This window comes from Ipomoea nil, unplaced genomic scaffold (genome assembly GCF_001879475.1).
Source record: "Ipomoea nil cultivar Tokyo-kokei standard unplaced genomic scaffold, Asagao_1.1 scaffold0302, whole genome shotgun sequence".
Taxonomy (NCBI): Eukaryota; Viridiplantae; Streptophyta; class Magnoliopsida; order Solanales; family Convolvulaceae; genus Ipomoea; species Ipomoea nil.
Window position 1 is genome coordinate 3,837,608 of NW_017616730.1, and position 27,458 is coordinate 3,865,065.

Below are 27,458 nucleotides of genomic sequence, written 5' to 3' on the forward strand. Positions count from 1 at the left end.
TCACATACCACATAAGAGATAACAAAAGGACGTGCATTCAACAAAAACGAACTCTTTTTCTCAGAGCTTGATATAATTTTAAGAGTGCAATACTAGTTTAAGTTATACTAAAATGTAATCAAGTGAACCGGGACCGGGGATAAAACTTCTGAAGTTCATGATCACAAGAGCCTGTTCACAACTAATAAATTATCTTCCTTGAATTTAAACCATTCTGTTCCGAGGCGTGAAGAATTCCTGCAGGTCGTTTTGGAACAAAAGACAGTCAAACAGTAAGCAACACGACTTACCACAAAGTGTAGAAGAAATGTGATATGAATCAGAATTTAGAGAAGAAACAAGAACTAGCCAGACAATAGAGAAGTCGAACTGAAAATAACCAAAACCTCGGGTCTTAAAGAATAAAAATCTCCAGACAATCTACACAAGCTTCTATCACTAACTCACCTTTGATAATATTAGGAATTTGCGTATTCATGGCAGAACAGTGTCTTAATAATAAACTGACCCTGCATAAAAGATGCAAACATATTTATATTCCATGAATTTTTCTCATTAAATTGTACAGAATTCTCATATTGTCAGCAACCATACCATCCCACAAATTCCCAGGGGCACTAAAGTTGTTTCCATTGGGGTCATCCTCCTTTTTGTTGTACTGTCGCATTTAAAAGTTCAAACACGAGTCAGTGCCACCATGAGTATAATTACTATACATAGGAAAAACATAATGATCAGTTTTCCAGGAACAGGCTCACATTAGGCAATGGTCCAGATGACTTGATATACATGTCCTCTTGCGCACCATAGTAAAGCGATGAACTCAATGGGCACGGTTCCACTCTATCCTGAAATCCTGTTCCTCGGTACAGACTTTTAGTCACAACATCTGTGCTCATAAAACATTTCCACATTATTTTTCAAGTGTCAAACTTAGGTTTTGCTCAAGTCTAGTGCATATGAACCTCGTGTGTTCAATCAAGCAAATTGCAAAACAACTTATGCTGCTTATAATGAACTATGATATGATACATCTATTTAGAATTCATCCCAAGATCATCAGGAAAAATAAGCACATAGTACACAGACACATATTAACTTAAGACAGGGCTATGATGAGAAAATAAAAAGAAAAGGGCACAAAGAAGGTAGCCTACCAGGAAGTCCTTTTTTCCATGCCTGACCTGCAGATGAGTGATTCTCAAGAGATCCCATAAGGTCAGAAGTTGGAGACTTTCTTCCCCCAGCCTGTAAGCCAACAGAACATATGCTGCATAATATTCTACCAAGATTTGATGCTTCAAAACTTAAGCTTAAATATGCAATCCCATCATGTTTCATAAACATGATCAAAGAGTCAAACTTGTAACTTGTGGTTCCATTGATAATCATCATTCAATTACCATTAAAAAAAAGGGCATCATATATGCATGGACTAATAAGTTTCATAAGTGGCTATATATCATGAATTTCAACACAGTCTTTTCCACAAACTGGTGGTTGGCACTCTCAAGTATCATACGATGCTTCAAATCGAGCACTGAAAACCCACTTAACAATCAAGAAACATGCAATACCATCAACCAAAGAGGCTAGAAGATTGAGGAGAAAAGCGTACCGCGGATGGAGGCGGGAAGATTGAGGAGAAAATCCCAGAAGAGTTTGACGGCTGGGATGAACCCTTTGCACCGAAAAGATAATCCGTGAGCGACGAAGCGGAACCCGCGGCTTGCTTCTTAGAACTTTCCATTATCTTCTTTGGGATTCTTGGAGCGGATGATCAGAAGGTGCGGGAGGAAGAGAGCGAAGAAGAAGAATAAGTCGTTTTAAAGATAATTTGAAGAGACAAATGAAGAAGGAAAGAAACAGGGCACGTGAAAATCGCAATCACAGATGGTAGTAGTGAGAACTGAAGCAGACTCTACGAATTGACTGTACAAAACCGGGAATTCATTCCATTACACTTCTCCACGTAAAAGACTAACACTCCATTTTTTTTTTTTATTATTTTTTTTAATACATAGGTTTCAGCTTATGTCAGATTGGTAAGGTTATCAACCATTATGCTATTTATTTATGGGACACTTTATTTTCTCCCAAATATAAATATCAATTTGATAGGATACGTTTTGTTTATATATCAAAAAATAATAATATAATTTCTATTTTTCTATAATAGAAATTTTATTATTTGTTACATTAAAATTTAATGTGATTAATTATTTGGTTTTGATTCGTTATGCAAGTTGTTTAGCGAATCATGAAACTCATGTATTGATAAGGGTTCTGTTTGACAAACCTAGCTGAAAAGCTATAAGCTCGGAGCTGAAAATTAAAGAGCTGTTAAGCTAGCTGTTATGATTGAAAGTGTGTGATAAAATTAACTTTTTGATAATATGATAAATGTAAAAAGACTAAAAATGACATCTTCATAAAATTTAAATTAGTTTCTTTACATATTAAAATTTAACATTTTGTCTTTAAAAAAAATATTAAAATTTTAAAATAAAATTATTAGCATAATCATAATCTAGCATCTCATAATGAAGTAGCAATATTGTTGCAAATCTCATAATAATAATAATAATAATAATAATAATAATAATAATAATAATAATAATAATAATAATAATAATAATAATAATAATAATAATAATAATTGCGGTGAAAGTTGCGGATAAAGGAGAAGAGAAAATGGTTTTAATTGGAAAAAGTAAATTATGTCATTTCTTTAAAATAATAAGGATAAAGATAAAAAAAAAATTAGGAAGCTAGGATTTTGTTTTGAAACGCTACCGTTCCAAAATAAGCTCTTATTTTAAGTTATGAACTTATTTTGGAAACATTACCAAACAGAACTTATAACTTATTAGTAGCTTAAAATAAGCTATAAACTCTGTCAAACAAAGCAAAAGACTTTTGGTTCTGGATCGGGGTATGAAATGCCATTCCCCTGTATTTGCGCGTTAGTTAATGATAATTAATGAATGTCACTTTTCAAAACAAAAATGTTTGGTTTAATTACATTAGTTTTTGTTTTTAATTATTATCATTCACCATTCATTTGTATACAGTATTGGATATTCTCATTACTATTACACTAATCAATTCCATTTAAATTGTACATGCAAAATTTCCTTCTTACTAAATAAAATTTAATATAGAACCTTTTAAATTTTAATATACACAACTTGTTATAAAAGTCTAAAGAGGTCATTCAACCTAACGAGGATTCTTAGTCCACCTCGGTCCTTGTCCGTGGCCAAAAGCGATGAGGGTTTAGTAAGCATGGACCTTCGGTCCAATATAATGCGAGGCATCTTTGACTTATGAAAATTTCAAAATTAAGGAAGCTAAGCATTGTTTTGGGAAAGTTTGTATTTACCAAATTTATGTAATAGGATTATTATGAATTTTATTTTATATGTGATGAAATTATGTTTTATTATATTTTAAATTATGATACAACATTGTTAAATAGAAAGAATCACAAAATTTGAGGACAATCTCAGTCGAATCGGTTGGGTTGTTGTCTTATAACCACAATGTTTTATAGTGCACTTTTGGGTAGCGGTCTCTTTTTGTAACCAAAGAATTACAAAAATCTCAACATTTTAGTACAATCAACATTAGTGTAAATAGTTTTTTTGGGGTAGTGAGGAAACATTTCACCACTTCTCAAAGTGTACAAAGAGTAAGTCATGCTCTATTGCTCTTATGTAATAATCACATGAATCATGTTCCACTACTACTCGCCCACTTCTTGCGATGCAAATAAAAAAAAATTATAATAAAAAAATTATAATTATTATCCAATAATGTATATTAAGTGGCGTGTAAATCACACATAAAATGTAAATATAAATAATAATTTTCCTTTATTAGGATAGGCCACGCTTATATTCTAAAAGTTGACCCCATTTTTCTCCCTTTGGACTTTGGAGATCAAATGTCAGTTGTGTTCATTCCCTTCCGCAAGTCTAGCGCCGAAAACCAACGTGGAAAGTTGATGAATGATGAGAAACGTACCAAAGAATCAAGAATGATTTCACTTGGATCGCCCTGAAGCTTGTGGAAATTGCACTTGGACCCCTTTATGTCTAATAAAGTTCCACTTTACTACCTAGTACCTACATCTATGAAAATTGTAATACAGAATATTTGATTAGATATGTTGATTTCAAAGGGAGGCTAAACATGTCCATAGAAAGGTATGTATGTGTTCAAATTGGATGGTAGTGTGTTTGGGTGAAAATCCGCTTAGTTTGTAAATCTTTAACAAGGCGTTTGGTTGAATGTAATTGAATTGTAATTCAATGAAAATTCCAATTACATTGTTTGGTTGGAGAGAATTGTAATTTTCTCATTTTGTTAAATTACAATTTAATGGGGGTACTCCATGAATTGCAATTCAATGTTTGTGGGAAAGAGAAAAATAAAAGAAATGACAAAAGTATCATTGGTGATTATTATTATATCATTACACAAGAATATTTTAGTCTTTATACCACTTTTTTCCTTCTCATTCTCAATAATTATATTCCACCATACCAAACAATGTAACTTTAGTTCCTACATTATTCTTTTCTCATCGAGTTGCAATTCATTTCCTTCCCAATTCCTTCATCTCAACCAAACACCTCATAAAAGTATTTTTTTTTTAACGGTATATGTGGTTTAATGTTCCTAGATCTAATGTGTGTTACTTGATATAAGTTTCTTTGACTCTTCTTTGATTTTTTTTTTAATCTAGTTATTATTTTTAAAATAGCATATTCAATATATTTTGAATTTTATTTGTGACGGTAATAATGTTACCGAGTATGTTTGTAAATAAACATAATTGTATTGCTCAAACTCAACACCAATGATGCGAGAAAAGCGAGTACGAAAATGACTAGTGTAGGAGGTGTTATTCGAGACCACAATGGTGCCTGGACCTTTGAGTTCATGACCAAGGTTGGGATTACTAGTAGCTTCATGGCTGAGCTATGGAGTCTCCAAGAGGATCTCTAGTTTGCTAAACATAGGGGGTTCAGCGGGATGGTCGTGGATATGTACTCTGAAACGATTATTCAGGCGATCAAAGGGGATAATGGACCTTGACCTGAGGCTGATACACTTATTGTTGACTGCAAAATCATATTGGAGCAGTTGGGGATTAGCGACATTGTTTATGTTCTTCAAGAGGGGAATCAGTGTGCAAATTTTCTCGCCAACTTAGGACAAGTTAGCGACTAGTGACAAAGTTGTTTGTATACGTGGGATGGAAACATGTGGGGGAAAAAACTACCACTGTCAAGTATCAACATGCGCTTGCAAGATCAAGAGAGTTCATAGTACAACTAAGATCTCAGTCATATACACAACAAGACAAATCCACATCTTCCTACACCATAACCTAATTGCATGATGCTACCACCTGTAACCCAATTGCATATAACATACCAATAAAAAGAAGATGACAATTACTGAAGATGAAGACAATGACAATGTCACCTAAAAGAGAATTACGAAGATTTAGAGAAATTCAAACCAAAAGTAGTATTTATTTAAACTATTGTTTTTAGATTAGCGTTGTTACAAAGTTGCAAACATTTATTTTAATGAAAATTATAATCAATATCTCATATATTATATTGCATTCATATACTTTGAATTACCGATTTAAATAAACAAAATTCAACATTATTCAATTATCTATGCATGAACATTTCATATATAATATTGCATTGATATACTTTGAAGTATTTATTTAAAACGTAAACATTGGACATTATCACATTCACATAATGCGCGGTTAAAAACTAACTTTTAATAAGAAAATTTCACTTTTAGTGATTGACTATTGTGACATTGTCATATTTAATTATATTCTTTTAATTTTGACACATTATATATTTATTTATTTTTACTTTCATTTGTTTTTATTTTAAATTTGTTATTATACCATTTAATAAATATGACTAATATGTAATTTAATCATTTAATTTAAAAAAGTTACAAAAGAGAAAAAGATGCTTGAATGATAAATTAAATATGACTTAATACCCAAAATCGTCCTCGACTATAGTGGTTTTTCTCAATTTCGTCCTAAACGACTTTGGTGACCTAATATCGTCCCAGACTTTTGTGTTTCGCTCAATTTAGTCCTAGACTTTTGCGTTTTTGCTCAATTTAGTCCATCATTTGTTATTCTGTCCATTTGGTGTTAAATAAATAGACAACTCAGTAATTTTAAGATTAGCATCTCTTTACTCATAGACATGTGAATTGCGAAATCTTTTTTTTTTTTTTACGAATTACTCCCAGAATTACTCCTAAAACTGCGAATATAAAATTTGATTTGCAGGTCCGGGAGTAATTCTGGGTGTAATTCGTACAAGAAAGAGGAATTTCGCACTTCACAAGTTGAAAGTAAAGAGAGACCAATATTGATATTACTGAATTGTCCCTTAATTTAACACCAATTTGACGGAATAACAAATGGAGGACTAAATTGAGCGAAACACAAAAGTCTGGGACGATATTAGGTCACCAAAGTCGTTTAGGACGAAATTGAAAAAAATCACTATAGTCGAGGACGATTTTGGGTATTAACTCAATTAAATATTAACTATATTTATTGAATGGTGAAATGATAAAAATTTAAACAAAAACATTAATTGTGATAAATAAATATAAATTAAGGATATAATATGATAAAATTTAAAAAATAAAACTAAAAATGACAATACCAAAATAATTAATTATTAAAAGTATGATTTTTTTTTTTTCTTTTTGAAAGATGGATTTTATATTTTAAAAAATTCCCAATTATTTTTGGTACGTCAAGATCCAATGGGTGTGGGGCGGTGGGGTTGGAGACGGGGAGAGTGGGAAGGACAACGACCTTTGCCTACGTGGAAGCCACTAACATTCCACTCTCCGTCGCTCTCAACTGCCAGGTGCCAACGCAGACCATACGTACCTTTTTGTCAACTTGGCAAGATCGTCAACTTCCTCAAAACGACGCCGCTTCCCCCCTCCCCCAAATATTTAAATCCAGAATCTCCATAATTTTGCCGCATTTCCCAGAAATCCATAAGAAAATTGCAAATTACATTTATAGATAGAAACCCGCCAGGGAGGAAGAGTATGTAATATTGTAATGTAATGTAATGTAATCAGTCCCTTTAAGCAAGCAGAAGAGACAATTCCTCGCATTGGCCGTTTCAAAAAGCTGCGTTTTTCTCCGTTTCTTCCGTTGTTTGTATCTCCGTTCTCATCCGCCGTATCGCCGGTTTTGTTCTCTCCTTTTACGGTAAGTTTTTTGTCTTTTTCGTGCGTTTATGCTGTTTTGTATTGCGTGAATACGGTTTTGATTGGCGACCGGATTGATTGGATCTGATTGTTCGGTTTGTGCGTTTTTTTGTTTGTGTAGGAGGGATGGCGAGTAGAGTGGAGCATGAATACGATTACCTGTTTAAGATCGTGTTGATCGGAGACTCTGGAGTCGGGAAATCCAATATTCTGTCCAGGTTTACCCGAAATGAGTTCTGCTTGGAGTCTAAGTCCACTATCGGAGTCGAATTCGCCACCCGAACTCTTCAGGTATTGTCCGCTTCTCGCTCTCTCCAATTGTTAGCTCTGTGTGATAGGTTCGATTGTTGTCGAGATAGAAACGCTTATATTTGCAGTCCAATTTTCTGAAATAGAGCCGGAGCTACGGTTGCAATTGTTGCATTTTCGCGTTTTCATTCTATAGGTTGATTTCAAGTGTTTATAGGTTCTGTACTTCTGCTGTATGTAGGGGTGGACCACTATGAGTGTTCTTTCTACCAGTGTTTGGTGAATGCTCGAGTGAAAGAATTAGACAACAATTTCATATGATTATATGAATTAATTGCATAATTGCTTGCTGCTGCTTCTCACTTTGAAGTTGGAAAGACACAGAGAATGTGTGGTTATTTTTTGGTGTTCTTTTAGCAAAAATTACTTGACAGAACCGGAAGTTTATTGTGGAGGTGTTTGAATGAATTTTTTGATGTATATGTCCTATGCTTAGTGGATGTATCTGCCCTTATCCCCATTATTCATTTTTCTAGGAGTATCTGTTTTGCAATGCTTCTAACTTGGTGTCATAGCATATTTACTGCAGAGAACCTTTTTTCTCAGTCTTTGTGGTTTGGTTGTATGCATATGACTGATGAATCTCTCCTATGACATTCATGGATCTAGTAAGGAAAGGTAGGAAGGTCTCTGGTCTGTGACCTTTACACAGTAACTTGTAAGTTTCACCATTGTTGCATGCTTTATTGAAAAAGAGGAACTCAAATTGGAAAATGGCTAAATTCATCTTTCATCACATGTGACCAAATGTGATTAATTCATCAGTTTTTGAATTATGCATTCTGGATGGAATTTGTTTTTTACTCATGAGCAATAATAGAATTGGAATCAATGTTTATTTCTTATAGTCTACAATGCCATCCTATTTCTTTTTAATTTTGTATTGTATAGTGCTTCTGTACTTTAGTATAGGGGAAGTAGGGTTCGTTTGAATCACCGATGCTACTTACCTGGTCCTATGATGCAGGTGGAAGGAAAGACAGTCAAGGCTCAGATTTGGGACACTGCAGGGCAAGAAAGGTACCGAGCTATCACCAGCGCTTACTACAGAGGAGCTGTAGGTGCTCTCCTTGTCTATGACATAACAAAGAGGCAAACCTTTGATAATGTCCTAAGGTGGCTACGGGAACTAAGAGACCATGCAGATTCTAACATTGTCATCATGATGGCTGGCAACAAGTCCGATCTCAACCACCTTAGAGCAGTCTCGGAGCAGGATGGTCAAACTTTGGCTGAAACGGAAGGGCTCTCGTTTCTAGAGACATCCGCTCTGGAAGCAGTTAACGTTGAGAAGGCTTTTCAGACTATTTTGGTTGAAACCTACCATATAATCAGCAAGAAGGCATTAGCTGCAGAGGAAGCAGCAAAAGCCGCAGCCCTTCCTGGTCAGGGCACCACCATCAACGTCGATTCCTCTGACAATGCGAAGGGAGGCTGCTGTTCCAACTGAGTTGAATTTCCCGGAGGGAAACATGGGGTGGTTTTAGCAAGCACAAACTTTTTCTTTTTATTTTTTTTTAAATTTTCGTATTTTTCTTTTTCTTCTCTCAGACAAGAGAGGCTTGTAGAGTACTTTCTTACCGCATTGTTACAAAAGAGCCCGTGAATGTTAAATTGTTTAGTGGGTTAGGAGGATGTTCTCTAATATGGCGCACCAAAGAAACAAAAAAACAAAAATATTCTGCGAGGTGGAAGAGTGGTGGTTTGAAAACACAAGTTTTGAAAGCGAAGTAGTGCTAGTGCTCTTTGCGTGTCCACAACCACAACCACGGATGCAGATTGCAGGCCTACCACCTAATCCTTTGATTATATAAATGATTTAAATGTTTACCTTTTCAATATGTGCCGTTGTAGTGAAAGGCATATTTTACCTGTAATCCGTCGGAATTATTCGTCCCATTGTTTAGTACACTACTTTTTCTCACCTCTCCACGTCGTTGTTAATGGGATTACGTGAGGCTGTGGATGACTAAGTCTAACGTAAATTAAAGACAGCCTTTCAATATGACATTCTGACGTTAGTGCAGTGAAGGCCAAATTGCCAGAAACTATGCAATGATGATCATTAAACCCTCTAAACCAGTGACAGAATGAATGTTAAAGGAGAGGAAATAACAAACGAATGATAAGTAATGGACCCCAAAGTCATCATGTAACAATTGCTAAGATTCTTGTTCTATTTGTATGGTCACATGATGGATATTGAACTTACTTTCACAATATTCCCTAACCCTATGAAGGACTTCATTTGGATTTGCCCCGGGCTGAGTTACAACGTGGCACGCCAGAACAGTTTTTCCAACTGTGATGGACCAAACGTGCAGGTCGTGGACATCATGGACCCCCTCTATGCATTTCAGACCGTTGTTTAGTTGGGGGGTGTCGATTTCCTGTGGGGTTCTCTCCATCAAGATTGAGAAGATATTTCTGAGCATGGGTATGGTGGTGCTGAGAGCGACGGTTGAGAAGATGAGAGTGCACAGCAGATCAACCAGGAACCATTCTGGTTTCGCCCACATGATAGCTCCAGCAATCATCACCCCAACAGATTGAATCAAATCAACAATGACATGCAGGTATGCCCCTTCGATGTTTATGTTTAAGATTTCTGTCTGTCCAGGTGAACCCGGCATCATTATTTTACTCTCTTCTCCGTTTCCAGGACAGAGTTCTTCCAGTTCATGATCGTGATGATCTTCACTCGTGTGGGAATGGTGAGAACGACAAGAGTGAGAGTGACCATCTCCACTTGCGTGGGAATGGTGAGAATGATCATGTCCGAGCCACAGAACTGTGATGCAATTAATTACGAACCCAAATGCAGCAGTCGCAAACATGAGCATCCCATTAACTTTGACATTCTCGTGAAAAATTTTCCCGAGTGCTTCATAGATCAAGATCCCAGAGATAAACCATATCAACTGTACCGATACAAGGGCACCCAAGACTTCAAGGCGATGGAACCCATACGAGTGTTCTGACGTAACCTCCCAGCCTGAAACCCATACTGTGAAAAGAGAAATCGAGAATCCAGCAATATCAGTTAGCAAGTGACCTGCATCAGTTAAAACAGCAAGGCTATTCGCTTCTATGCCTCCAATAATCTCCACAACCATAACTGCTACATAAAAGATTATAAGCCCACACAGCTTTGTAGTGGACTTTGATCTGTTCCTTGAATCCAACGTATTGTATTCTTGTTGCGAGAACAAACAGATGGGACTGCAAGAAAATTGTAGCGGTTTGGGGATGTCATATAGTTCAGCTTCCCGGTTTTGCTGTATCAACCCAGAATCCTCCTGCTGCTCCATCTGTTTCAATTAATTTTACTACTATACATTAGTTTGCTTGTTAGATACACAATTCGGTGTTCTGAAGTCACATGCAAGATTCAAAACATAATTAGACCAATTGGCTCTCAACGCATACTGATCAGTGCAGATTCAGTGGGACGTGTAGATGAGGATATGCACACTTTCAAAACTAAGAACCATCTTAGAAGCAAAGCAAAAGAATGAAATGAAAAAGAAAAAAGGTGGTAAGTTGTCATATATGATATGCACGGTTTATGCACACCACTGAAAAAGAGTAAATTTCTATTTTTGTCACCACAGTTGCTTGTTGAGCATATAGCCATTAATGTGCAATCCAACTATAAGATTAGGCTTTTAGTTGAGATGTAGCACATGTTTCAATTTGGTATCAGAGTCAGACCAAAGGTCATGGAGCACATGTTTCAATTCTGCTTAAGGGAATTGATAACTATTTTCACCACCACAGTTGAATCGGGTACGTTAAGATGCTAACTCCAAACTTTGGTCATACTCATAATATATTTATCTTCTCCACAAAAAATCCACTATTACATGCACCCCACCTTCCCTAACTCTGCAGTGTGATTCGCCCCACCATCCATTGGGAATTTTGTTTATACAATTTACTCCATAATAAACAACTTGCACTGGTTTCAAAAAATAAATAAATAGACAACTTGCACTCAAGCCATCTTGTTTCAGAATAAAGTTCAAATCTTTTGAGTATACACAGGCTCTGTCTGGTCAAAAAAGAACAGCAGCTAATATGGACCCTGATCATTTTTTAGGCTTTGGAATCCATTCCATTTGAATTACAACTTCAATTTAGATCAGTAAAAAAAAAAATCAAAGCCGCTGCCACCACTAGATTTCCATAGAACCGAAATGCTTATTATCCCCCATCCCCATCAAATGTGCATTTCAAAAAAAAAAAAAAAAAAAACCATCAAGGGGCAACCCCAGCCAAATTTATCAAACTGTTGACTTGATAACCACAATGTTACAAGTTCGACTCCATGAGCGGCCTATTAGCCTTATTGGTTTGATCCGGCCGGTCAGCTATGGACAACCTAGGCTAGTTAACCACCTTGTTGTCCTTTGTCACAAGACAGGGTTTACCAGGTGCACACCTTCGAGTACTGACGGAGGGTTTCCCTCGTCACCAAAAAAAGGCATCCCATATTGAAGTATAGTTTAACGGTAGACCGGGATTCAAACCCCACCACTCCATCTTCTAATAGATATATGAAAAAAATTGCTTATTATTCTCAAGAATAACTCCAAAAAAAGGTTCCCACAATTGCAACCAAGAACCAAACCAAAAGATAAAGCAATCTACTTATCTGCTGCAGTTTGCAAAGAAACTACAGAGACCCCACAGCAATCAAAGCAAACCAACTATGGAACTAGTTGAAGAAGACCTCAACACATTCAATTTTATCATTTCCCTAATTAGTTCAAGACCTCAAACATATTGGCACTGGTAAAAAAAAAAAAAAAAAAAAAAAACCCTAAAAGCAATAAATTTCCTGAAAAAAACAAACAATGCATCCGATACCATGTTGTCCTGCATTCTGGGAAAAAAAAAAAAAAAACATAAACACGCATTGATCGGGGAGGAACACAATCAAGTTCTGAGAAATGACATTTACCATTTCTGATACGACAAGAAACATTAAAGCAAACGATTAAATACGGAAATATGGTATCAAATGACACACCGATTCGTTAATTGTGCCGATAAGAAATTTACCTGGAGACGGGGAGAAAGAAAGACGGTAGCCCGGAGGAAGGCCGGAGATTAGGTCTTCCGACGGGCTTCCGATAATATATATTTCCACAAACCCGAATTCTTCATTGCGAGAGCGCATTAAAGACTAGGATATGAAAGGAAAGAATCAAGAATATCATCATTGCTAAGAACGGGGAAGAGCGTGTGGCGCGTGAGAGAATATGACGACGGTATCAATCCAATAGTATATACGGTCAATGTAAACGGTATACTAGTTTATATATGGTCAATGTATTCATGATTTTTGTAGTCATACATTGGACATTGTCAAAATACATAGGATAGCGCGAAATGGTGATCAAATAGATGCAAATTATGATGTGAAAACGTGTCCAGGTGGGCATGGTTCCATATTCATAATTTTTATACAGTAAATTCATAATAATAGAGCTATATGTTTATAATTATAGAGCTATATGTTCATATTCCTAATTGTTGAACTCTGTTTTCACAAATCACATAACTATATGTTCATAATTTGATAACTATACAGTTTATAAATTATGAATCTACAGTACATAAATTATGAATCTGCAGTATAAAAATTATAAATCTACTGTATAGAAATTATGAATCTACCTTTTAAAAATTATGAATCTAAAATATAAATTTTATGAATCTAAACTATAAAAATTATGAACATAGAACCATGCCCACATTGCAAGGTAGGCACAATTTCACATCATAACTTCTCAAATAGATAAAATATGACTTTAAATATTTAACATGGAGTGTGATTGAATGTAAGGAACTCGTCAATCCTTATTAACCAAACCTCAGGGTTTCGATCTGCGACTTTTATTTTTGTCAAACACATACCCTTTAACATTACTTTTTGCCACTAATCACAACAATAATAATTAGGGAAAATTGCACTTTTCGTCCCTAAGTTGTAGGATAATGGTAGATTTCGTCCCTGAGTGTTGGTCATGCTCTCTTTTCGTCCCTAAGTTATCATTGGCGTTGTACTTTTCGTCCCTAAGTTATAGAGTAATTATTGAATTAGTCCCTGAGTGTTGGTCATGTTCACCTTTTGTCCCTAAGTTATCATTGACGTTGCACTTTTCGTCCCTAGTTATACTAAAATTGTAAATTTCGTCCCTAATCACTACTACATAAATGGTATACTACGCCACTTAATAGACGGATGTTTTTCAAATAACCACCGTCTAGTATGTTTTGTTATATTACGTCACTTAATAGACGACGATTTTTTAAATATAAGTCGTATATACCTTAATTAATTTATTTACGTCATACACTTTAAATAACCACCTGCTGTTTTTTTTACACATACACGGCGGTTTTCGAAGTGTCGCGCGTGTAAGTGACTGCCGTTGTAAATATACACTTTCCGTGTATGTTAACTATATATGGCTGTTAAACAACCGCCGTCTATTAAGTGACGTAGTATAACACAATATATTAGATGACGGTTATTTAAAAAATCGTCGTCTATTAAATGACGTAGTATACCATTTATGTAGTAGTGATTAGGGACGAAATTTGCAATTTTTGTATAACTCAAGGACGAAAAGTGCAACGTCAATGATAACTTAAGGACGAAAAGTGAACATGACCAACACTTAGGGACGAATCCTACAATTACCTTATAACTCAGGGACGAAAAGTGCAACGTCAATGATAACTTAGGGACGAAAAGTGAGCATGTTCAACACTTAGGGACGAATTCTACAATTACCCTATAACTTAGGGACGAAAAGTGCAATTTTCCCTAATAATTATTTGAGTAATTCTACATTCCTTTCTGATTTCATATCAATACGTGATTTGTTCCTTTTTATACTTGATTATTAATAATAAATAGATTGTTTTTTTTATACCAAAAAATTTTATAGTCACCACTCGAGAGTCAATAATATATTTTGAGAAATCATGTTCCTCTGTAATAGCCTATAAACCACACATGAGATGTAAATTACACTAAAAATATCGTGTGTTATGAGTTTGATCAAGACGGTGATGTTAAGAATCAAACTCGAGAATTTCTAGTATGAGAATAATGTTCTACTCATTTGACTACTATTTTCGGATATTAGATTTATTTTTTGATATTGAGAGTCAATCAATTCATGATAATTAATGAATTAAAAAATTTATCGCAACATCAAAATGTGCATATTATATTGCAAAAATTTATGAGGTGAAATAGTAATATTCTAATTATTTATTGGAGTGATAAAAAATATATATATATACTTTATAAATAATATTAGCTTGAAAGCTCACTGCATTTGAATAACAAACATGCTACATGACTAAATATTGTCTAATATAGAATCATAACTTGATTGGAGTATTAAAGCTAATATTATAATCAAATATTTCCATCTGAATTAATTGATGGATTTTTTTTTTTCAATTAATAAGTTAAAATCAAATTATTAAGTTTGAAATCCAAATTTAAGAATACCTTCTCACTTTTTAAAACTGGTGAATAATGTACATCATGAGATGTGTCTCAACCCGACACTGCCTATCATAAAGAGTCAAGCAGAACTGCAGAAGCTTAGTTAGCAACAGTTTTTTTGGTCTGCCCTTGTGCATGAGTAGCACGTGTCATTCATGCCGAGCTTTTGACATGTATTCCCCCAACTCTCCATAGGTGTTAAGGGGAGGGACTTTTTGGTTCACTTTACATAGTTATTATATGCTCGGGACCTTCTGACCTACTATCATATTAACCCGAGCTCAATTCCTTGAATTATAAGATCCATAAACCAATACAGAAATAAAAAGGCAACTGTATTATCCTAATTAATATACATATACCAGATAGTATTTACACTATCGATACTCAATCACCAAACTCCTATGAAAGTTAGAGCATCCATATCAATAAATTTTTAGGGGTTACTAGCGTGGATGCTCTTATGATCCTGTATTATGCGTGAAACTTTAATTTTCCCCCCCCTTTCATTTTGTATTACTTATTACTTATTGTGTTGTTTTTGTTTGTTTGTTTGTTTTTTTTTTCCTTCTTTTTCGCTGTCGTGTCTTCTTGATAAGTAGAAGTGAGGATACTAATATATACATTGTTGCAAAAATCGCGCCTAGTTGCTAGGCGCCCTAGACGGTCCCCAGACGCCTAGCGATTTTTTCAACATTGAATATATATAATATTAAAACTCATAACTAATACTAATATTAACATACTAAAACAATTCTTAATGAGTTAATCGTCTTGATCCATTGAGACCAACATTTTTACGAATCAACCCATTCATATATTTTTTTAGTACAATCAACCCATTAGTTACTCATGAAACATTAACAATAAATATTAACCTATTATTTTCGATCAGACTCGATTTCAAATTATTGTAACAAGTTGTATAGTAAATTGTCATTTCTAATTTTGAGGAATACCAATGTGTTTGATTGGGTGTAATTGAAAGTATTTTCCAATGAAATTCAAAACACTCATAAAAACTAGGAATAATGTTCAAATTGGCCACTGAACGTAACCTGAAAATGCAATTAGGCCACTGAACGAAAAAAAAAAAGTGCAATTAGGCCATTGAACACTCAAAAAATGTGCAATTAGGCCACTGAACTCTCCAAATGTATGCAATTTTACCGGATAGCAGGTTACCATCAATTTTACCAGGTTACCTGCTTACGTGGCAGCTTAGTTGTCATTTTTAATAATTTTTAAATAATTTTTAATAATTAATTTTAATAATAAATTTTATAAAAAATTGGAAAAAATAAAATAAAAAATAAAATAAAGTCGTTTTTTTTTTTTTTAAAAAAATTAATAAAAAGTTATTATTACAATTTATTAAAAATTAATTAAAATTTATTAAAAATGCCAACTCAGCTGCCACATAAGCAGATAACCTGCTAAAATTGAGGGTAACTTGCTATCAGGTGAAATTGCACATTTTTAGAGTGCTCAGTGGCCTAATTGCACTTTTTTTTCGTTCAGTGGCCTAATTGCATTTTCAGGTTACGTTCAGTGGCCAATTTGAACCTTATTCCTAAAAACTATATTGTTTGGTTAGAGAGAATTGCAATTCTCTCATTTTTTAGAATTGCAATTCATATGCCTCCTCATGAATTTCAATTCAGCAATGGGTAAAAAGGAAAAAAAAAAAAAAGTAAAAATGACACAATTACCCTTTATTATTATTATTCTTATTACATAATGATATTTTAGTATTTATATTACTTCTCTTCCATCCCCAATAATTTTATTCCTTCTTACTAAACAATATAATTTGAATTCTAATTTTATTCACACTTTATTTTTTATTACCAAATTACAATTCTTTTATCTTTTAATTTACTTTTTCCAACCAAACGCATGATAAAGGGTACAAAAGAAGGAAAAGTACTACATGTACTCTCATTTTATACTCCTTACTTTTATTCCCACACATAAAATATTGATGTAGTCACTTTTACAGCAACAAATATGAAGAAAATAATCAATCAGAGTCCGTCACGTCAGGGAGTAAATTTGATAGATCATGTAGTAGAACTTCAAAAAAAGTGGTGAGTTGGTGACCAATGAATGAGTAGGCTACGGCCTACGGTCTACATACAACTGTACAAAAGGCATTCTTTAGTTGACCAATTCTGTGCCGTTAACTTTACATTGCCACATTGGCACGTAAATCAGATATTGTAAACAAACAAAGCCCAACAACCGACCATTACATCACCTTCACATATTCTAATCACTTGCTTATTTTGATGGCTCACTTTTTTTATATTTATTCTTTTAAGTATTTATACTCGTATAAAATAAAACAAACAAATTGTAAACGCGAGTCTTTTCCTCTTTTATTTCTATGTATTATACATTGGGTAACATTTATATAAATCTCCTATATGATAATCATTTGTGTTATTTGAATTTGAATAGTATATAAATGACATTGTAGAATATGGTGTCATTGGAATTAACATTTATGAAGGTATAAGACAATAAGATATAATAAAAAGGTATGAACAACACACATTATTAGCGTGTTAATGTAATTAATTATTAACAACTGGAAACATAATTATCATTCAAAAATAATTTTAACAAATTATAATATACCATAAATTTAACTAATATACTCGATCGATTCATGTTTTACTTTTGTAAGGACAACGCTGGTAATAGTTTTGTTAGGTTATTAATATTAATATTATTATTATTTTGAGTGACGATAAAAATTCATAGTCACTATATATTTGAGTAAATTATAGATTGTAATTATAGTTGGCAAATGACTACAAATAAGTAAAGCAACATAAGTTTTTCATAGTTAACCGACTTCAACTAAGAGTCAAACTTATAATATTGTGATTAGTGGTTACCAAGTTAATATATATATTTTTTAATTAATATGGAAGAAATAAGGGGTTAGATAGGAAAGAACAACAAATTTGCAATGTTTTTTTTTTCGACTTTTATTGGATCCCAAAAAAAAAAAAAAGATGGTAAAGTTGGATGTGTTGAGGATGGTGGCCAAGTAGCAACCACATTCATTTTGTTTTAGTTTTCATTTACTTTTTTAAAATGACAAAAATCCTAGCACTTCTCAACTAGGACTCTATTAGATTGCTCTAAGAAAAAAAAATGGTCAAATATATATTTATACTTTAAAAAAAAAGTAATTACAATAAAAAGTTATAATTAAACATATCAAGTCATATGATAAGGGTTATAAGGCAACTCATTTGTTTCATAGGGCTCACAAGTATATTTTTGGGTCTCATAAACACACTCGTGAGCGCACTTTTCGTTCTTGTGAGTGCATTTCTTGGTCTCATTAGTCTATTTTTCGACTCTGAGAGCGCTTACCTACTTACCGGTCACTTTATCAATAGACTTCTCAGTTATAGTATCAATAGATATTCTGATCATCATTAATAGATACGTCAACTTCATGGTCACCGCAACAACTTTCACGTGTCATGGTCGACATGAGTGCCCAATCAAGAGATGTCACGTCAGCCGTGTTAGCTTTTGTCTTCATTATGTTCCCTTACCATTCTCTATAAATAAAGCCCTTTGCCTACTGTCATGCCCTTAGTAAACTTTCCGGTAGGGCCGGACTTTGGGCTGTGCAAGCTGGGCTACTGCACATGGTCCCAAAATTTAGAGGCACAATATTTCATTTTTACCTATCTAGTTTAGAAATAAAAATTAAAAATTTTCAATTAAATTTAAAGGACTCCATGAATAAATGGTAGGAACATGTGTTTATCATTGTATTTTAACTTGGAGGTTCAAGGTTCAAAACTTGCATGTTGCTCTAGCTTTGAACATCTCCTTATTTTTTTAATCCTTGAGCATACTATTATTGTTATAATTGTAATTTATTCCATAATATGTCTTTTGGCTTTTTCTTTGCGCATAGTAACATTTTACGACATTATTATTATTATTATTAGAAAAAATTATGGTATTAATTTTAAAGATTGTGATTTTGGTAGGATCTCATTTATTTACCCGAACAGGACTACACAAATCTAAAAACCGACCCTGCTTTCTGGTCGCACCACTCACCTTTAATATTTAATGTGCATTTCAATAGTATTAAGTATTGTATGTTGGAATTTGTATTATTCCATCGTATTAGTAAATTTCGACCTCACCCATCTTAAAAAGACTCGTAAATTTTATATTTTTTAGATTTTCACGTAAAATGCCCAGTCTCGCTATTTCTTTTGTATTACCCATCATTTTCCCAAAAAGGTTATCCCAACCACAAGAACACTCACACCTTGACTTGACAGAGCATTTGGAGGATGTAAATCACGGTGACTTAATGACTCAAGAGACATGTTCATCTGAAATAATTTGTATTATCAACGTCAATATGATACAATTAAATCAAATAATCAGTTATTTAAAAGATAACCCGTTAAAACTTAAAACGTTGATGTGACAATATTTATTCGAAATTTTGGTAGGATTAGTTATATTAGATGTAAAGAAAACAGGACGGAAGCTAGCGACACGAGGGAGGCCGCGAATAATTCGACTACGAAGTGCCTTTTTTTCCATCACAGACGGGAGAGAATGAGAGAAGTAGATTCGTAGAGGGAGAGAGAGGGGGAGAGAGAGAGAGAGAGAGAGAGAGAGATTATATATAGTCGTCTCCGCCGTATCAGAGCCGCAGCCACCCCACCATCGCCCCATTCTCTCTTTCTCTCTTGGCCGTGAAAATTATTTTGATTATTATTATTAGGAATTATTATTATTATCCTATCATTTTGTTTCCACCCCGGAACCTATACATACGTATCTGAACGCGTATACGTCGTCTGTTATCTCGTTGCCAACAGCAAGAGGATTGAACATTGATCTTTGAGTGTTCGTTATTTCGGGGAATCTATAGGATTTTTGCTTTTTTAATTGTTAGGCTTTTTGTTGAAACCCTAGCTGAGAGAGAGAGAGAGATAGGGGAGAGATGGCGCAGAATGGGCAGGGAATAGAGCCTGCTCTTTTGGATGATATAATCACTCGGTTGTTGGAGTTCAGGAACGCCAGGACTGTGCGGCAGGTTCAGCTCTCCGAGAATGAGATCCGCTCTCTCTGTAACGCTTCCCGAGAAATCTTCCTGCAGCAGCCCAATCTCTTGGAGCTCGAAGCTCCCATCAAGATCTGCGGTATATCCCAACCCACCTCCCTTCTCTTTATGACATATTTATGTCTGTGCAATGTGGTATTGTTTTTGTTTCTTCTGTAGGTGAAATTATTATGTATATAATCTGATATTTTTTTGTTTTTATTTGAATCGGTGGGGTTTCCTGTCCAATGTTTTCTATTTTGGGATACATGGGTTCAAGTTGATAGATTTAGGAAAGTTTGAGGTTTTGGAATGTGGATGTGGACCTTGAAGGCATGGCTCTTAGCTGCTGCCATATGGTGCATTTCCTGGAAGGATTATGGCTAAGGTTGTTGGTCAATTTGCTTGCAAGTGCTATATAATTTGCCCGCATAAGTGCTTTGTTCTGATGAAGAGCTGATGATGAAAACTGTTGATTGCTTGTTTGGTTTACTTGCTTGTTTAATAGATTAGATTGTAACTGGTACGGGCTGCTGGTTTGTATTAGGAAGTTCTGTATATTCTTGTAATTAAATGAAGATGAATGTGGTTTTTTTTCCCCCTTTTCGGGAGAAGTTGATACTGATGCCAGGGAATCCATAGGTATTTAATTTTGTTAAACTGAATTAATTGGTGAATTAGCCTCATTGTTTTTTGCTATGTCCAAAGGTCATAAAAAGATTGTTTTTGACCGTTCCTTAAAGCTATAACTAGATCCTGGACATGCGGACACAACTGGGGTTCAATTGAATACAGTCAGAGTAGGTTGTGCTTTTCTAATAGTCAATTTACTTCTAATGTTCGTGAATAGATCTATTGGTTTAGGAATCTTATATACCATTTTTTGGTTGCTCTTTGCATCATAATGTGTATGTGATGCTTATATACAATATATACACATATACAAAGAAGTGCATACTATGCTACTTTTTACATTTTGCCTCAAATAGTTTTCCCTTCTATAATTTGTTTGCGTTTTTGTTGTTTTCTTTTCCTCCTATCTTCAAGTCTTGTGGTGAGACTGGTCTAGTTCATTGTAGTTTTTATAATTGCAGCCTGGGCATGTCTCTAATGTTTTGGATTTTCCTCTTGCTTGGTCTGGTTTTAGGTGACATTCACGGGCAATATAGTGATCTTCTGAGGCTTTTTGAATATGGAGGATTCCCCCCTGAGGCCAATTATTTGTTCTTAGGGGACTATGTTGACCGTGGAAAACAGAGTTTGGAAACAATATGCCTTCTACTTGCATACAAAATAAAGTATCCTGAAAACTTCTTCCTTTTGAGAGGGAATCATGAATGTGCTTCAATCAACAGGATATATGGGTTCTATGATGAATGTAAGCGTCGGTTTAATGTGAGATTATGGAAAACTTTCACTGAGTGCTTCAATTGTCTTCCAGTAGCTGCTCTCATTGATGATAAAATACTGTGCATGCATGGTGGTCTTTCTCCAGATTTAACACATTTAGATCAAATTAGGACCTTACCTCGCCCAACTGATGTTCCAGACTCTGGTCTGCTCTGTGATTTACTCTGGTCAGATCCTAGTAGAGAGATTAAAGGTTGGGGAATGAATGATAGGGGTGTTTCATACACTTTTGGTCCGGATAAGGTGGCAGAATTCTTGATGCAGCATGATATGGACCTTGTTTGCCGTGCACACCAGGTATATGAACCTGTTGATTCTTACCCCCCATCCCCCACAAAAAAGTTCATTAAACCAAATGCTCTCTTCTCCAGGTTGTGGAAGATGGATATGAATTTTTTGCTGAAAGGCAGCTTGTAACAATATTTTCTGCTCCGAACTACTGTGGTGAATTTGATAATGCTGGTGCAGTGATGAGTGTTGATGAAAGTCTCATGTGCTCCTTCCAGATTCTAAGGCCAACAGATAGAAGGCCTAGGTTCATATGAAATGCAACTTGATTGGTGCTAGCTTATTCTTCTAACAGCACCAAAGGTTAGTTGTCATGATTTTTTAGCCTTCCAAATGTATCCATAATTCACTGATTCAATGTGATCATCTGCCTATTAATTTTGGAACTTCTAGCTTTTACACAATCTTTTGATCTTGGGATTTTATTAGGATTGGGTCCTTTCCACAGTAGATTTCATTATTTGAGGGTGAAGAAAGGATACTGGATACTGCCAATGGTGGGCGTGAAGAATGGAACTCCATTTCAAAATCAACTTTTATTATAAAAATGATTTACTTTGTCACAATCAAATTAGTGTAATGGAATAACCATGTCACCCTCTCAATCTCTCATTATCTAGGCAATCAGATATTCAAGATACTGTGTCAGTTACTCCACCATTCTAAATATTGATGTTTAAGTTCCCTAGTAAAGAGAGAAGATGGGGAAGAATTTAACAGAAGTGTGTATTTCACGTCTTTATTTTATTCATTAGAGAACAGTTTCTTTCCCAATTTCATATTTAAAGTTGTTAGGCTATCTACAATTCTCCACATACATACAAAAGTACACGAGAAGCAGTAGAGATGGCTTTTGAATTCACTAGCTGGGTTTTTTGGGTTGGGTCACTGCTGTTACCAGTTTTACTGTTTTCTAAGTTCTATACACATGTTTGTATCATTGCCAGAGGGCCAAATCACAGAGGTAGCCCATTTCTGGTTGGACCAGTTTGACCTTCCAAGTTCCATCTGTTCGAGGTTTAAAGCACTGCCTTTTCCATGGAGGACACTTAGTTGATGAAATCAATATTACGTGTAAAACTAATTTGTGGATATGACCTGTGTTCTTAAGATCCTTCAGTAGAATTAAGCAAAATTATTTCTAAAGTGAGTACTATATCTGGTTGTTCTAAATATCATGCATTCATGCCTAGTTCCATATTCTTCTGTATTTTTCTCATTATTTGTTCTTTTGGACATTTTGGGTGGTTGACAGTCATGACTTTATTATTACCAAGACATGTTTAGTTGAAAGCTATATTTTTTAGTACCTGAGAAGTCAAGTGAGGAATAGTTCAGCGGGCTAGAATATCTTTTAGGCCATTTGATGAAGTAATGTGTAAATTTAAATTTGAGTTATTCAAGTATACAACTAAAAGAAAAGGAAGATAATTCTTTGTAAATTAACTCCAAATCACTTGCATTTCTGTTTCTCTACTTCTCTAGCAAGTTGACATGAAAGTTTTGAAATTTTTTAGGCTCAAAACACCATGCTGCTTTTATTGGTACGCCTTACATATTAACTTTTGTTCAATAGCAATGATAATTTGATAGGTAATAAGCTGTGCATACCAAAAACATATGTTACCAAACTTATAAAATTAATTCAAATATCAAAGGGGAGAAATCTTTATAAAATTACTTTTCCTAGTTTAAATTCTCTCTAATAATTGATATGCTAAAGTGCTAAACTGACTTCTGTCATAAACATATTGTTTGATATTAGAAGATTGCAAGGCCCCACATCATATAATTCATAGTTCATTTCTACCTTATTCATTGCTTTATGAGAATTTGACCTTCAAATGGCACTGCTGGACACTTTGTTTATTTCAAACCTCTTATTTTTATATAATATAGTATAAGTTTCCTTTTGTCCTAAGAAACATATTTTCTTAAAATGCGGTACAGCCTGTACTGCATTCATGGCTACATTTATTTGCAATGTTTTCAGTTCTTTTCGGTGTTAACACACTACACAGTTGATTTTATGCAGATATAACCTATTTTGGGGAAGGACAGGGTGAGGATGCTGGTTTTCAGTAATGCACAAGCAATGGTTCTGTTGTTGATTCGGGGCGGGGGACTAAGGATTTTGTTTCTGTTTGGGGTGGATATTTCTATTACTTTTTAACTGTAGTTTGGAGGCAATTGTTCTCCGGTTAACAACCTCAAGTGACTGCCTTAAGGGCAAGAATTTTTTTTTTTTTTCTTTTAATCTTCATTTGAATGTTATTGGCAACTTATGATTTGACTTGACTGTGTAAATACATTTGGTTTTGTAAATTGCGTTACTCTAGTCTAGTTTCCTTTTTCTTTCTTTGGACCGAATCTGTGGATTATTCTTACAGTAGAATGCAGGACATCATGTGCAGACTGAAAATCATTAAAGTTCTGAGTAGACCATAATGTTACTGATCTGCTCTTCTGCATCTAGCTTAAATCAAGAACCGTTTCTGCCGACAAATAATCAAATATTTTATATGTGCGTAGGGAATGTGAGTGTGACAGCAGATGTGGTTTCTGTTCCACAATTCAAGTCTAGACTTTAGACCAAGACACATTTCATGTTCCCAATGTACACTTGTCTCCCATGGCCATCATTATTATTATTTATGCCATAAAGTATGGACGTGGAAGCTTTGCATGAAAGGGTTTCTTGCTGATTTCCTGGTGGTTTTTGCAAGTGTCTCTTCCTCTGGTGTATATATATCCTGCTACTTTTGCTCTCTTTGCCCATCAGACGGAACAATGAAGAAGGCACACAGTTTACTTCCTTTTGTTTGGCTCATACTTGTTTTAATCCTCTCTGTTGTTGTAGCTGCCAATTCGCAAGAATGGTATCGCGGCTACGACAACTCACAACTTTCACCTTCTGGCGCCCATTTGCTGCCCTCCCATGCTGGCCATTCACCTCCTTTTGGTGGGTTTAATTCCAACTATCCTCCACCTTATGGCAGTACGCCGCCTCCCTCGGGTGGTAATCAACCACCTTCCCATGGTGGCTCTCCGCCGTTCTCAGGTGGCTACCAACCGCCTTCACATGGACATCATCCACCTTCTCGTGGCGGCTCTTCGCCTCCTTCGGGTGGCAACCAACCGCCTACACATGGACATCAACCACCTTCTCATGGTGGCTCTCCACCGTCCTCAGGTGGCAACCAACCGCCTTCACATGGATATCAACCACCTTCTCGTGGCGGCTCACCGCCTCCCTCAAGTGGTAACCAACCACCTTCGCATGGATATCAACCACCTTCCCATGGTAGCTCCCCACCTCCCTTAAGTGGCAACCAACCGCCTTCACATGGACATCAACCACCTTCTCATGGCGGCTATTCGCCTCCCTCAGGTGGCAACCAACCACCTTCACATGGTGGTTCTTCGCCTCCCTCCGGTGGGTACAAACCTCCTCCAACTCGTGGGAGTCCGCGACCGCCATCTCATGGGCATCACCCTCCATCGGGTGGAAATCAGCCACCTTCACATGGACATCAACCACCTTCTCGTGGTGGCTCTCCACCTGAGAGAGGTAACCAACCACCTTCCCATGGCGGCTATTCACCTCCCTCAGGTGGCAACCAACCACCTTCACACGGTGGCTCTTCGCCTCCCTCCGGTGGGTACAAACCTCCTCCAACTCGTGGGAGCCCGCGACCGCCATCCCATGGGCATCACCCTCCATCGGGTGGAAATCAGCCACCCTCTTATGGAACTCCGCCACCTTCACATGGACATCAACCACCTTCTCGTGGTGGCTCTCCACCTGAGAGAGGTAACCAACCACCTTCCCATGGCGGCTATTCGCCTCCCTCAGGTGGCAACCAACCACCTTCACACGGTGGCTCTTCGCCTCCCTCCGGTGGGTACAAACCTCCTCCAACTCGTGGGAGCCCGCGACCGCCATCCCATGGGCATCAACCTCCATCGGGTGGAAATCAGCCACCTTCTTATGGGACTCCGCCACCTTCACATGGACATCAACCACCTTCTCGTGGTGGCTCTCCACCTGAGAGAGGTAACCAACCACCTTCCCATGGCGGCTATTCGCCTCCCTCAGGTGGCAACCAACCACCTTCACACGGTGGCTCTTCGCCTCCCTCCGGTGGGTACAAACCTCCTCCAACTCGTGGGAGCCCGCGACCGCCATCCCATGGGCATCAACCTCCATCGGGTGGAAATCAGCCACCTTCTTATGGGACTCCGCCACCTTCACATGGACATCAACCACCTTCTCATGGTGGCTCTCCACCTGAGAGAGGTAACCAACCACCTTCCCATGGTGGCTCTCCGCCTTCCCCACCCTCTTATGGGTCCAATCCTCCACCGTCGTCTCACGGCCATCCACCACCCTCCCATGGAACCAAAGGACATCAACCACCATCTCATGGAGCTTCCCCGCCTCCCTCCCACAGCTACAATCCTCCACCTCCCAAAGGACATCATCCGCCCTCCCACAGTGGCTCTCCACCACCCTCTCAATCACACAACACCCCCCCACCAACCAAAGGACATCAACATCCGCCCACTCACCACCACCATCCGCTACCATCACCGCCATCTCATAGCTATACTCCTCCTCCAAACTCTCCATCTCCGCCATCATACGGACAGTCACCACCACCCGCTCCATATTTCTCCATCGCCAACTCTCGCAACTGAAGTCTTGCTTAATCGCTACTCCTATCCTCCGTCGCAATAAGTGCAGCAGAGTGCATACACACAAACTTCATGCATATAGGGACGGATGCAGACCTGCAATGGAATACAAACAACCATATATGTGATTAATCACTAGGTATATGTATTATAAAGTTGTGATATGTGTAATGCTTGCCTTTAAATTAAGTGTTGTCCCTTTATAGTGTAAGCTAAGCTTGTCAGTTTTACCCAAGTGAAGGCCATCAAAATGTGTAACTTTACTATATGGCTGGGCAGTTCTTTGTAATAATAATCTATCAGTATATGATGAATAAATTAAATGCATGTTGTATTTAAAAAAAATAAAAAAATAAATGCATGTTCATCTCTGTATGTCTCATGCCAGGCTTCTCAACCTTTGATTCCCATTCACACAAAATTCGTGTATTCTAATCTGTTACAACTAACATAATTTGTTTTTGTTTTTTTTGTTTTTGGTTTTTTTTTAAATATATTGGGTTTGGTAAAATATTTAGCTTATCAACCAATTTTGTCTTATTTGACTACTATTAGTTGTTTGACTTAATTAGTTAAAAAATTAATATAAGTGTTTAATTAATTAGTTTTTTTAACTTCAAAATGCAAAAATTCAAAAAATCACTCAAAGTAACTTTTTCAATTAGCTTTTTGAGAAAAAAATTATACCAAATCGCTATCAGCTAACCGTTAGTAGTTAAAACAATGAAAGCATGAATAATCGGTTATGAACTTTGTAATCTAATAATATAGAAATGACACTTTCTATAAAATGTCTTGAAATTAATT

At 36.0% G+C, this 27,458-nt stretch overlaps 5 protein-coding genes across 21 annotated transcripts; 2 read left to right on the top strand and 3 right to left on the bottom strand.

The window, feature by feature from the left end:
* Positions 1 to 32: 32 nt before the first annotated feature.
* LOC109163835 lies at positions 33 to 17,232 on the bottom strand. 2 transcript variants are annotated; one of them, XM_019312553.1, is made up of 8 exons: positions 17,226 to 17,232; positions 4,512 to 4,518; positions 1,619 to 1,756; positions 1,158 to 1,248; positions 759 to 889; positions 595 to 658; positions 448 to 509; positions 33 to 237 (listed from the first exon to the last, which is right to left on the bottom strand). In XM_019312553.1, the coding sequence occupies exons 3-7, from the start codon at positions 1,748 to 1,750 to the stop codon at positions 493 to 495; spliced, it is 435 nt and encodes a 144-aa protein (XP_019168098.1). In that variant the 5' UTR covers positions 1,751 to 1,756; positions 4,512 to 4,518; positions 17,226 to 17,232; the 3' UTR covers positions 33 to 237; positions 448 to 492. The 2 variants fall into 2 exon arrangements, with proteins under 2 accessions (XP_019168098.1, XP_019168102.1); XM_019312557.1 differs by lacking the exons at positions 4,512 to 4,518; positions 17,226 to 17,232 and having other exon boundaries at positions 37 to 237; positions 759 to 856; positions 1,619 to 1,904.
* On the top strand, positions 7,057 to 9,535 carry LOC109163826 (ras-related protein Rab11C). The gene is made up of 3 exons (XM_019312541.1): positions 7,057 to 7,303; positions 7,424 to 7,593; positions 8,579 to 9,535. The coding sequence occupies exons 2-3, from the start codon at positions 7,429 to 7,431 to the stop codon at positions 9,059 to 9,061; spliced, it is 648 nt and encodes a 215-aa protein (XP_019168086.1). The 5' UTR covers positions 7,057 to 7,303; positions 7,424 to 7,428; the 3' UTR covers positions 9,062 to 9,535.
* On the bottom strand, positions 9,650 to 12,916 carry LOC109163795 (metal tolerance protein B). 3 transcript variants are annotated; one of them, XM_019312503.1, is made up of 3 exons: positions 12,679 to 12,916; positions 12,484 to 12,499; positions 9,650 to 10,922 (listed from the first exon to the last, which is right to left on the bottom strand). In XM_019312503.1, the coding sequence occupies exons 2-3, from the start codon at positions 12,496 to 12,498 to the stop codon at positions 9,774 to 9,776; spliced, it is 1,164 nt and encodes a 387-aa protein (XP_019168048.1). In that variant the 5' UTR covers position 12,499; positions 12,679 to 12,916; the 3' UTR covers positions 9,650 to 9,773. The 3 variants fall into 3 exon arrangements, with proteins under 3 accessions (XP_019168048.1, XP_019168051.1, XP_019168059.1); XM_019312506.1 differs by lacking the exon at positions 12,484 to 12,499 and having other exon boundaries at positions 12,679 to 12,915; XM_019312514.1 differs by lacking the exons at positions 12,484 to 12,499; positions 12,679 to 12,916 and adding an exon at positions 11,041 to 11,157.
* Positions 17,233 to 19,685: 2,453 nt separating the features above from the next.
* LOC109163932 (serine/threonine-protein phosphatase PP1 isozyme 2) lies at positions 19,686 to 24,309 on the top strand. Of its 4 annotated transcripts, none has more exons than XR_002051358.1 (5): positions 19,686 to 20,355; positions 21,403 to 21,962; positions 22,037 to 22,256; positions 22,574 to 22,675; positions 23,975 to 24,309. XR_002051358.1 is itself a non-coding variant. In XM_019312668.1 (4 exons), the coding sequence occupies exons 1-3, from the start codon at positions 20,157 to 20,159 to the stop codon at positions 22,208 to 22,210; spliced, it is 933 nt and encodes a 310-aa protein (XP_019168213.1). In that variant the 5' UTR covers positions 19,686 to 20,156; the 3' UTR covers positions 22,211 to 22,256; positions 23,975 to 24,309. The 4 variants fall into 4 exon arrangements, 2 of the variants coding, with proteins under 2 accessions (XP_019168213.1, XP_019168204.1); XR_002051361.1 differs by lacking the exon at positions 23,975 to 24,309 and adding an exon at positions 22,901 to 23,109; XM_019312668.1 differs by lacking the exon at positions 22,574 to 22,675.
* A 685-nt stretch (positions 24,310 to 24,994) lies between these two features.
* On the bottom strand, positions 24,995 to 26,996 carry LOC109163861. Of its 11 annotated transcripts, XM_019312640.1 has the most exons (4): positions 25,717 to 26,993; positions 25,558 to 25,581; positions 25,474 to 25,515; positions 24,995 to 25,359 (listed from the first exon to the last, which is right to left on the bottom strand). In XM_019312640.1, exons 1-4 carry the CDS (start codon positions 26,623 to 26,625, stop codon positions 25,096 to 25,098), a joined length of 1,239 nt encoding a protein of 412 aa, XP_019168185.1. In that variant the 5' UTR covers positions 26,626 to 26,993; the 3' UTR covers positions 24,995 to 25,095. The 11 variants fall into 11 exon arrangements, with proteins under 11 accessions (XP_019168185.1, XP_019168169.1, XP_019168176.1 ...); XM_019312624.1 differs by having other exon boundaries at positions 24,995 to 26,181; positions 26,296 to 26,357; positions 26,418 to 26,996; XM_019312631.1 differs by having other exon boundaries at positions 24,995 to 25,515; positions 25,717 to 26,994.
* Positions 26,997 to 27,458: the final 462 nt, after the last annotated feature.